At 44.0% G+C, this 12,077-nt stretch overlaps 1 protein-coding gene across 1 annotated transcript in view; it reads left to right on the forward strand.

Moving 5' to 3' along the window:
* The window catches only part of TMEM131 (transmembrane protein 131), a 1,081,228-nt gene that overhangs the window by 857,509 nt on the left and 211,642 nt on the right, over positions 1-12,077 (forward strand). Inside the window, exon 36 of the mRNA XM_078658243.1 lies at positions 1,608-1,761. Within this exon, the coding sequence (XP_078514369.1) occupies positions 1,608-1,761 (154 nt within the window). The remainder of the gene's footprint in view (positions 1-1,607; positions 1,762-12,077) is intronic.

Raw genomic sequence — 12,077 nt, forward strand, 5'->3', positions numbered from 1 at the left:
TGCCAAAGGATGTCACGCCCTTCCACATCGGGCAGACCATCACTTTGCCCATCTTCTTTCCGCCTCCGCATCCTTCAAGGGAAGAGGAGAGGCTCCACCGTCCTGACCCGAAACATGCGCTTGCATTCGATCTGCAGCATACACGGCAGTTCCGGGTGTATGATCAGCTTTATGTTGGCTATGTGGGCACCAAAAAAGCTCAGGCTGAGCACAAATGGACCATCTCCCGGTGGGTCGTTCTTTGCATTAAGGCCTGTTACTTGCTGGTTATAAGGAGCCTCCTGTGGGGCTGCGTGCCCATTTGACCAGGGCAACTGCAGCAACTACTGCCTTGGGACGTGGCGTTCCCTTGCAGGACATTTGTCAGGCAGCTACGTGGGCCTCGCTGCACATGTTTACCGAGCATTACTGCCTTGACAGTCACGTCTGGAAAGATGGCTTCTTTGACCGTTCCGTTCTCCGTGACTTTCTGGTGTAATTCTCTGTTCGCAGACCCACCACCTGGGTTGGTATTGCTGGGGTATCTATTCTAAGGTAAGGAATCTATCACTAATGTGTCTCTTTCAGATGCACAAGTTACTACTTGTGTATGGATATATCTGTAAGAGACATTAGTTAGTGATAGATTCCTTACTGCCCCAGCCATCCTCCCCGTTCTGCGAATTGATTACTAGGGTCATCCCCTTTTAGGGCCCTAGTTTTATGCACTGATGGTCAGATTCTTGCATGGCTCTGTGTTTCGGCACGGAAAGTCGTGTACAGAACTGACGTCAGCGCGCATGGTTGGCGCCTAAGTAATCTCCGTGACGTCATCTCGGCGCATACGACGGCAGCGATGGACGAGGAGCCGCACAACACCACCTATTGACGTGCTGGGGTACTGCTAAGCAAAACTTTCCGGATCCAGTCTGACACCTGAGGATATTCTAAGGTAAGGAATCTATCACTAACTAATGTCTCTTACAGATATAGCGTTACACAAGTAGTAACTTGTGCATTGATTGCCCTAAAGGTCATTGAGTAGACAATATGATTTTTTGGGGTGATTCTCTGGGGGAAGAAAAGGACTTTATCTGGGATAGTCCTCCTTGTTAAGATCTGCTACTCATGGGTTATAAAATAGCTTCTGGAATGTCTGAAAGCCAAGTTCATTACTGCTTGGGCTGCCACCACTGTGCTGGCACCCAGAATGCCTGTCCTGGACATCTGTCAGGCTGCGACATGGGTGTTGAACTCTGGGCCCACTGTAAGCTAACAATACGCTGTCTATTAAGTGAGAACCAATAAAAGGATACAGTATGATGATAAACATTGAAAAGGTTTTGTTAAACTACTGCTTTAATGATTCACTATAGTGTAACATTATAACTGTGTTTTTTTTGTGGCATGTGTGTGTTTTTTTTATTAGTTTTGCAATACAGGATAGCAAAACTCTAATATGGCCGAAGACATTGGCCTTCTGCCTTTGAGTGCAGTCCATACTGTATATCAACATGTTTGTATACATTCAACAGCTTGTTTAAAACCTTTTATTGTATAGTCATGTTCTAAATCTTGGGAATGAATTTCTGAGGTTTCTAATGGATTTTCTTATGTATCTTGTATAGCTGCTGATAGCCTATATCAGTTATCACTGCATACCATGAATGCTGATGATTTCTTGAAGCAGCGACAGACCTCACCACCACTAACCTCTTCATCTCCTCCCCCATTATCTTCAACCATTGTGCCACATGGTAGCTTCAGTGTTCTGAGCTTCAAGTAAGTACACAAGCAATCTCCTTAGTTGAATTGACAACCTTCTGCCAGTTACCAGATATTACTTTGGGTGCAGCACATGTTTCTCTTTAATTCAGTTTATTTCTATTTATTCTACACGTTCTTGAATGTTATTACTTAAGTAATGGATCTTTGCCACATTTCTGATCATCTTGTGCCTAATCCTTTGGTGGGGTCATTCTGCTAATTGAAAATTGCAAACAGATGACTTTCACTTGCTTTGGTTTAGACAGCGAATTTAAGATGAGCATTGGCAATGCCAATAGTCCTGGTTTATGAATGAAATTGCCTTTTGGATCAGTGGGTTTTGGCACTCAATAATTCATAATATGTGCGCTGTCACTCATCTTTCCATCCACTGACTAATTATTAACGCAGCTGAAATAAAACTCACACAAACTCAACGACATAAGCAAGATAAATTAAAGGTGTGCAAGTAAAAGAAAGGGTACATACTGCCATCAAAACTCGATGGGTATATGTTTACAATAACAAAACTAAACGTAGCAGTTGGTGTCATTCTTGCAAAGGTGTTGTAAAGTCTATTGTTGTTTTTAAGGCCAAGCACAGCAGACACATTTAGAACAATGTCTTGGCCATCTTGGAATTATAAAACCAAGATACACTATGGACAATTGCAGCCATAATGGTCTCCTGGTTTAGAGGAAGTGGCCTTGGGAGATGCGGCGCACTGCTGGTGAAATGAGCAGCAAGCAACCAATTAGCACTGAATGGACAGCTGTATCCTCTTAAGGAACAAAATGAAAAGAGGAGAAGCAAGGAAATGATGAGAGGCTCTATAAAAGAAGACATTTCCAAACTAAAGGACTGGCCAAACAGCCCTGTCACGGAAGTGCATTCATTTTCAGGTGGATATACACATGTGGTCAGAAAATGCAGTCACTGACAGTGCAAGAGAGCCAATGACTGATGAGGACTGAACCATTTCTCTCATAATTTGCTTACATGAATGGAAGAAGAGGGTAAATGAGTCCCATAGACCAATGACTGGAAGAGCTGACCCAGAGGCCCTATATGTATCTGTATGTGTGTGTGTGTATATGTAAATGTTGTATGTGTCCTGACCTTCATCCTTCGGAGAGTGGCGTGAAGGGATTCAATGTTATATGGTATGCGGTGACTGCTTCCTCAGCAGCCACAGACCTCCACTCATTAAAGTGGCTGGGAGGCAGTGAGCCAGTTCGACAGTAGTCTATATCGGAGAGCTGTGGCAACCCCCTGCCAAGCAAAATTGATATCAATGGCGGAATCATGGTCGTAGGACGCAAATGACATACGAAGGCACTACGGTAAGAGTATAGCAGCTGGCAGGTCGAGAGGTGTACTTTGTGCGGGGGTGGCACAGTGTGGGCATGTAACGGACTACAAGTTTACTCCACATTTCTCAATATGTCTGCCGATGCGCTACGGGACCATGAAGAAGAAGCAGATGAATTTTTTTAAATCTGCCTAGCGTTGATTCGCTAGCACAAGCATCAAGCAGTGCAAATAGGAAAGGAGCAATGGACATAAAGCATCGCCTCAAAACGTTGTCAAAACTGATGAAAGCATTGTGAGAAGTTGGCCTGATATATAGTGCTCACTATTCTAGTGATCACTCTGTATCATTCCAAACGACCCTTATTGATGATTGGTTGTAAGTCAACCTTATTGGATCAGCTATCCTAGTAGCATGGACAAGAGCAGTCTTTAGGCTAAACTCTAGAGGGCGTGTTAAGCCAGCTGTTTTACCATCACATATACCCCTTGAACACCAAGTGAAAGGACACCACACAAGTTGTTATAAAAATAAAGGATATTTATTAATAACAAGTCTACCCTGAACTCTTTATGAGTCAGGGAGCTAAGTACAATACAAAACTCTTACGAAAATACTACAAGTTGCACAATTAACGCAAATGCCCGAGGGGCACGAAAAACCATATACTCTAAAAGTGGAATGCGAAATACTAGCAGGTAAGTAACACGATCCAGAGGCTTCAGGACCGCTAGGACTGCCTTACTGAACCATCAGGTTAGGAGCAGGAGGCCTAGGGAATGGGATGCGGGGCAAAGTCTATGGATGCTAGTAATTGTAAAGTTACTGTTTCCGGACGAATCCGACTAGGTAGACTAAAAACGAAAAAGGATCTGGACACTATGATAGTGAACCTGTGCTGGAGCACCGAAATGCTCGAGTTACCTAGCCCAGGGGCTGCGGCTGCATAGGGTTCAAATGACGTCGGGAATCCTCGTTGTAGTCTATGGAGCCTGAAAGAAGATGTTGCTGGCAGGCGACCAGTGAAGATGTTCGGTGTGATCCAAGGCTGGATCAGTGAAGGAGACGACCTGAAAGCAGAGGGGACTCAGTTCTCAATCACTAGCCAGGGATTGTGTGGGCACCAGGATGGCACCGGATGAAGTCACCGCGATCAGGTGAGTGGGTGACGCTGGACTCTGCAGCCACACGGGCCAGGAGGCGTTGTCGGCGTCCAGGCTGGAAGTGCGAGCTGTCCCACGATGGTGTCTGCTTTCGGCGATGCTGGTTCCAAGATTGGAGCAACAAGCCTTGGCAAAGGCAAGCCCACGCGGTGGAGTCAAAATGGCGCCTGGAGTGGACCAGGAGGGTCCAGGGCACTTCTTGTTGGACAAGGAGCAAAGGCCAGTCTAGAGGATCTAGACCAGCGGTGAAAACGTCGTGGTACGTCGTCAGGAGGGCCACTAGCCGACGGGCAAGTGACCGGACAACGTGGCAAGCGGCAAAGAAGCAGAAGGGCCCCACGCCGATCTCGTGGATGCTGGGGGGCTGGACTTCGGTGCTGGAGCTGCTCAGGGTTGGGGCTTCTCAAACCCCAGTGCACCCACTCGAGGATCCCTCGGCGGTCGTGCTGGTTAAGCGTCGTGCAGGTCTTGAAGATAGCCGGTCCCTCGGGTCTCGTCGCACCCACGAATCTCAGCTGGGCTGATGATGCAGGTAGAGGTCAGAGATGGCAGGGAATCCGGGTCTCGTCGAGCTGGGCAGTCTTGATCCGGAGGATGGACGTGCAGCAAACCGCAAGCGCTTAGATGGTGCCTGCTGGTGCAGGGTGGCTACTCCTTAGCCACAAGGGAGAGTCTTCAGAGAGTGACAAGAGTTCCTTTCGTGGAAAGTAGTTCAAGTTTCAAGATTATCCAATTTGGGATGGGTGCCCGCTCCTACCTTTATTCTAAAAAAGGGGCTGGCACGCGACTAGGTCCTGCCCATGGGTGGGACCAGGAGGGGGGTGGTTACACCCCTCTCCTTTGTCCGGTTTCTCCCCAGCTCAGGGGCTGGTGTGCCCCTGGAACTGGTTTGAGCCGGCATATGCACAGTGAGCACCGGGGTGCCACTTGCAGTCACCTTCCTCTCAGCCCTGCCTACCTGGGATACACAAAATCCTGTCTGGGATGGTGCTGGCACCGCCCCTGACAGGAAACCCTTTGTCCAGGCCTCCCTCGCTGGAAGGACTCCCAGCAGCAGGAGGTAGACTTGTGTCTGTGGTGGCAGCATCCATTTTGTGATGCTGAGGCTTGAGTTAACTTTAACCGGGGTTCACAGTTACATACATGTCGTGCCCCCCTAGAAGGGTGGAATGCTAACCCCGTCGCCAGAATTGGCGAGGGGTTAGTATTCCAATTCGTATGACACCTTACTCGACATGTTTTGATAATGCTATGCCAAAGTTAGCATTTGACCGCGAGGTTCATAATGCACTTAAGAGTATATGGTATAGCGTTATCATGGAACAGCTATAAGGACTTGGTTCCGCAAGCTGCAAACGGGCTCAGCTCATGCCAGAGCACCATCTCACATAATTCCAAGCACTCTGCCGTCAGGATTGTTAAGGCCTGCCATAGGAGTGACTGATAGGAATATATGTGTCCATTTTAGGGTTAGATATAGGAATACTATATCTAAAGCAAAGGGTGATTACACCACCTTGCCCCAGCTGTCGTGCAGCCAGTTGTGTCAGATTTGGGTGGCCAGCCAGGGGTGGCATAATACATGCTGCAGCCCCTGGTAGGCCCTGGGTACACCTAAGCCCTGGATACCTAAGGTATACTGTACAGGGACTGATAAGGTGGCCCAGTACCAATTGATAAATGCACCTAAGGTACATTGTTGTCAATTTAGAGAGAGAACAGCTAGGCTGTGGGTCTGATTAGCAGGCCCACAGCCAGGGAAAGTCGTAAACCAGTGAAGCAAAAAGCAAAAATCTGGGGTGGCCATGGGATTGCAGACCCCACTCTCCTACAAGCATGAACAGGCTAAATGGTGGGAGCATAAATCACTGCAAAAATACCTGGAGGTGGATCGAATACCGAGGGGCTTAAGAATCATGTTAGCACCGAGCTTTGAGAATCCAAACCCTCACACGCTATAGGAGTGGGCGGAGTGCAATTTAGAATCATCCAAATAGTTGGCGAAAAATATGGTCAAATATGCAGAAATAGGACGCATACAACTGCAAAATGAAATTGATTTTATCAATGATGAAATAAGTAAATCGGACGGAACTGATTTTATAAAGAAATACCGCGAGGAGATGGCAATCAGGTTACGTAAACAAGAACATAGCATAAAAAAGCCCACAAATTTCAGAGGGATAACATAGACTATGGGAATGCTCAGATATTTACCTTCTCAAGAAAATACGACGCAATGAAGACCCAGAAACAAACTGCCAGGAAGATCGTAAATCAAGATGATGGAATCAGTTCAGTACTCCCTGGCACAATATCGGCGTCTGACCTTAGCTCTGCCTTAGAAAGTGAATACGATTCAGAGTCAAATAGACCATCAAGTGAACAAACGGTGAACAAGCTCACATTAGCAGAAGAATTCGATTTTTTTAAGGCAGGACGCTGCGACCCAGAGCTCAAAACTACAAAGCAAATAAAGGAGAAACAACAGGCGTTGAGAAAGAAGACAACTGCACAGAAAGCGCAAGAGGAAGGAAGTAACCAACGACCAAAGGGTGAATACAGCATCCCATGATGTAAAAAAGATAGCCTTAGATCAAGCAGAAAAACAGCTTTTATCCCTTGGGCTGACTTTTTGCCCAGAGAGCAATTTCAGCTATAACCAAACCAGGATAGACGTTTATAAGTTTATTCGCAAGCAGAAACTTGAAAAATATCACCAGTTGAGAGCCAATACCACAAACAATAGGATGCCATCAGAGGATACTTCTATCAACACCAACAGTCCGGATAATATACAGATTTCGGATTTACATCTTATACAGGAATTACAAGAGGTGCAAGATGATGACCTGGAGATGAGGCCTCGATTATCTACGCAAGCAACAGTATTGCAGCAGGGATTAAGAACTCATGGCACTGTAGTAACTGCCTTCAAGCCTAAATCAACCTTTTTGCCAATCACTACACGTGACTCCATTGATATAATTTATGAAAATCTAACTGTGCAGAATAAGAAATTAACTCATCAAACTCAGAGGGCTCCAAGTAAGCGAAATCGTCACAACAGAAAATACCAAGAATTACGTGACAAATTGCAGAACAAAAAGTAACTATAGATTCGAAATGCTGACAAGGGCGGTAACATAGTCATTTGGCCCAAATCAGAATACATAAAAAAAGTTTGAAACAACTCAGCGACACATTGTGCTATAAGAGAAGTAATATTCAAGCAGTTAGAGCAACGTATAACAAGTTTTATTCAAAGCTCCTATCATGGAAAAATGGTGATCTGCTCAGTATTGATGAATACAACTTCTTACGGAACGATCATCCAGTAATGCCAATTATTTATTTCATTCCCAAAATTCATAAAAATCCTACAAAGCCACCTGGCAGGCCAATCATCTCCGCTAGAAATAGTCTCTTGGATAATACGTCTCACTATATTGATTTCTTTTTGCTGTATTATGTTCGATGTTTGCCATCTTTCATCCAGGACACAGGAGATTTTCTTAAACAAATCTACGACGTTCCTTGGCATCAAGATTATCTTTTTATGACTCTGGATTTTACCACCCTCTATACAAGCATTATAAAGACGGACCTAGAGCGATGCAACATTTCTTCAACAGTAGACCATTTTATTATATGAACACAGTAAAATGTTAATCAGTATGAAGCCATTTTTTGGGGGGGAAAATCTATTTATGTTTAACAATGTTATCTTCCAACAGGTCTGTGGAGTCGCCATGAGGGCCAGCTTCTTCCCCAGCTATGCATGTCTTCACATGGGCTTCTGGGAAGAGAGGGTCCTCATGGCGAACTACGGTTAGCTGTTGGATAAACACTTGACCTGCTGGTTGCGATACATCGATTTATTTGCGGGCTACAATATGTTGGCAGCACTAAGCTGCAAGTTCATAAGCGGATCTTACAACACTTTCGTGCAATAACGAACTATGATCTGACTTATCCAGTAGCCTGCATTTCAAAGATCTCCGCGACAGCAATCTGAGTCACCTCAAGTATTATGTACTAGATACTATTCCCAGCTCAAGGCGTGGTGGTAATCTGGAAGCTGCATTAAGAAAATTAGAAAGTAGATACATTCTCAATCTAGACACCGAGACTACTAATGGGCTCAGTCTCAGTGAAGTTCTCTATACCTGCCTTTAAGCCAATCAAATATACATATTTTTCAATTACACTTATGTATTCCACGTTCTGCTACCTTTCATAGTTACATAAGATGCATGATTTCTTGATATTTATATCTATGATGGCTAGTATAGAGTCTGCTGCTTGTCTTCGCGTATAGATATTTTTGGTGCTAGTTTTTTTTCCCTCCATTGCCTCAAGTAGTGGTTCTAAGCACTTCTTTGTGCAATGTGACCGTGCCCACATGGGCCATATTATGATGTTATGTCGGGTCGGATACTTGTTTTGCTATTTAAGTGGCAACACAATAGTCTAAATATAACAATATACGGCAAACTCAATGTTTCATGTTACTGAGCAGGACACGATAGTCACATGATTGACAGCTATATGATGTGCACTAAGTTAGATGTCAGGAATTGAGATCTATTTGTACAAAATTTGAAGCTATATTTAGGATATATTATCTATAATGCATTGCGTATGTTGCACATCGCAGTATCCCGCACATCGCATTATATCGCACGTCATGTTTATCTTAAATCGTATTATTTATATTCACATTTTTCAAAACTGATATCACTCACGTCCTGGCCAGTGACATCATTGCTGAAATGTCAAATGCACGGACCCCGCCTTAATGCTATATTTAGCTCTGGGGAGGTGGCAAAACAGGTGAGACGGCGGGCCTACCCGCATACATATTTTTTTATGCCTCTGGGAGGTGGTGGTCCCTGGGGTTGTGGGTTGCAACCCCCGCATGAATTAAAAACAGTGCCCTGGGGAGATAGTGGTCCCTGGGGCTTTTCTAAGCTGGCAAAGTGGGACCCCGTGAGCTCCTCACCTCATCTCCCAGGACCTGGTCCAACCGGAGGCTCAAGATCACAGAAGTGCGGGAGCCAGCGCTTCTGGGGTTTTTTTCCCCTCCCGCGGGAGCCACGGATCTTGCACAACTCCTGCAGAATACTTTTTTGGCCCTGTAGGACCCACCAAAGAGGCCTAGGGGGTCAGGGTATTCCTAGCCAGCCTCCCTTTCTTTTTTTTCTTTTTTTTTTTTCTGGGACTCTGCTCAAGCCAAGTCCCAAGAATTCCTGGTTTGAAGTGCTGGCAGCCAATAAGATCTCATCATGGAATCGGGAGGGGTCGCAGATCCTCCATGTCCCTATATATACAATTGAAAATTCCTTTTAATAATTCCGCAACTACTGAATGATTTAAATCAAATCACTAAAAGATACTTCCCTGGACCAACATCTACCGTTCTTCCAAATTTGGTGTTATTCTGTTCAGCAGTTAGGGCTGTAGCTGTGTCTATATATGACATTTTTAAGTCAGAGAAAAATACAAGACACTTTTAAATCAAATCTCAAGACCGCTCTAGAATACTTCCCATGCACTGATAGCATGCTCCGATCCTTGTCCCCAGTACATTTGAGGCTCCTTTTGAAAAATATGACTCCGCAAATAAGCTATGAGCTTGATAATGCATACTACCTTTAACTATCTCATTATAAATGTATCATCCCTAGTATAGAGTTTAAGACTCCGCAACAGTATGTGAAATTTAATTTGGAGCATAGTGTCCGGAGATGTATCACTATGCTCACTCCCTTCAAAGTCTTACACAAGAAATGGAGTGAACTAGATGAAGATAGTGGTATCGGTGACAAATGTAATAATAGAATCCAGGATTTAATACATAATTTATATGTATGCTCTTATAAGGAGATAGTAGAAGCTAGACATCGTTTTTTAAAACCTATTGTTTTTAGATATAACCTTTCCTCCTCTACTGACTTGATCGCTGTTTTGAAATCCCCTCCGAATAAATCTGTTTGCTATAAATTGTATAATTTCATGAAATCTCTTTTATTCATGTTTTAAATTTGATGTTTATAAACGTGTTTGTATAAGGATTTTATAAAAAATGATGGAACCATGTATTTTTTTTAAATTGCTGATCTCTCAAGTGATCTTAATCATAAAAATGTGTACCCTTGTCTAAAGTGCCTATGGAAATTAACATGGGGAAATCGCGTTTTGGGACTTTTGCGAGGATTTATTAAACAACGCTAAAGTTATTGTATAGATATATATATATATATATATATATATATATATATATATATATATATATATATATATATATATATATATATATATATATATATACATATATACAGCGGACTTGCTGGGCGATCTTTGATTTGCACAATAAAGCACTGAGAACTGGCACCAGACATTGGGTATACGCTTCGTCATTACCTGCAAAGGTTGAATGCGTCTGGCGAGAATTGTTATATATATATATATATATATATATATATATATCGCCTTTGTAAATCCCCGTTGAGGCTCCTGCTTCTTTCTTCGAGAGGAGGCGATTACTTCATATATATACATATATATATATATATATATACATATACATATACATATACATATATATATGGCCTCGGAGACGGGTGCTTTTTAATGACATTTCATCTGTGGCAGCATCACGAGCAAAGATGCAATATGTGAGTGCACAAATCTATTCTTACATTGCAGACTGTCATGCACAGGAACAATTATATTAAATAAATGCATGGCAGCACGAAAAGTATTTTGCATTTTGCTCACATAGTGCATCCTGGGAAATGGAGGAGTGTGACACTGGACAGTGCATCCCCATTGGTTACCAGAGGCTCTCCAATGATTAAGACTGAATGAACAGTTGAAACGCGTCTGGAAGTAATTGATTGGCTGCCGCCTTGCACTATTAAAGCACCTTATCTCCGAAGCCGGCCTCGGTTGCATTTTCTATGTTGCTGGTTGTAATTTAGCAGGATACTCCGTTCCTGCCTGTCTGAGGCCACCCTGCCAGGGTTGGGGGCCCCCTACCACGGAGAAGCTTGTGTTGGAATATATATATATATATACACACTGTGGTAATGGGTCCTATCAATGTTTAAAAGGACATTGTTATAGGCTTCCGGAAGAGCACTGGAGAGGTGAGCTCACAGACGCAGAACCCACTGGAGGGATAGAATTGTAAAGCAAACAGCGAACTACATATCCCAAAAAACCTGAATTGAATTAAATACATGTAACGCCCAGGAGGGGGCATTCAAAAACGGATATAAAACATTCTTGCTGTGTGGAGAAGTTGTTTGCTACCTTAACCTGCGGAGCTCTTGCCTCGTCTCTGACGAAGGTCACGGAGGTGACCGAAATGCATTGGACTAAACATTTTAAGAACGTGCTGATTTGCAAATAAAAACTTGACTAACCGGATGGAGTGGCGACTCATTCCTCTCTCGTGTGGAGGGGGTTGTTGTTATATATATATATATATATAGGTGTTCGTGGCTGTGATGGTATTGGGGGACCGGAGGAGGCACCGGGCAAGTGGCACACCAAAGCGGTATTTCCAACACAGCAACTCCAGAGGCTCACGCTGTTTCCCAGCCCACCCGCTCTGACATTGCACCATTCACGGTATCTTCCTGCACCTAGGTTCCAGGCCCCAATTGGATGCATTCTGGGATCTGTAGTCCTGCACCACACGCGGGATTTACACAGGTGTGGGAACTTAACCTTAGGGGCGGAGCTGTGCCTGCATCAGCAGGCGGTTAAAAGAGGGACTTACCTGCAGCATGACATCTCGCTGGTAGGACGCTTTGGGCGCTGAGGAAGGCAGAATGGCTGCCGAA

This window comes from Lissotriton helveticus, chromosome 8 (assembly GCF_964261635.1).
Source record: "Lissotriton helveticus chromosome 8, aLisHel1.1, whole genome shotgun sequence".
Taxonomy (NCBI): domain Eukaryota; kingdom Metazoa; phylum Chordata; class Amphibia; order Caudata; family Salamandridae; genus Lissotriton; species Lissotriton helveticus.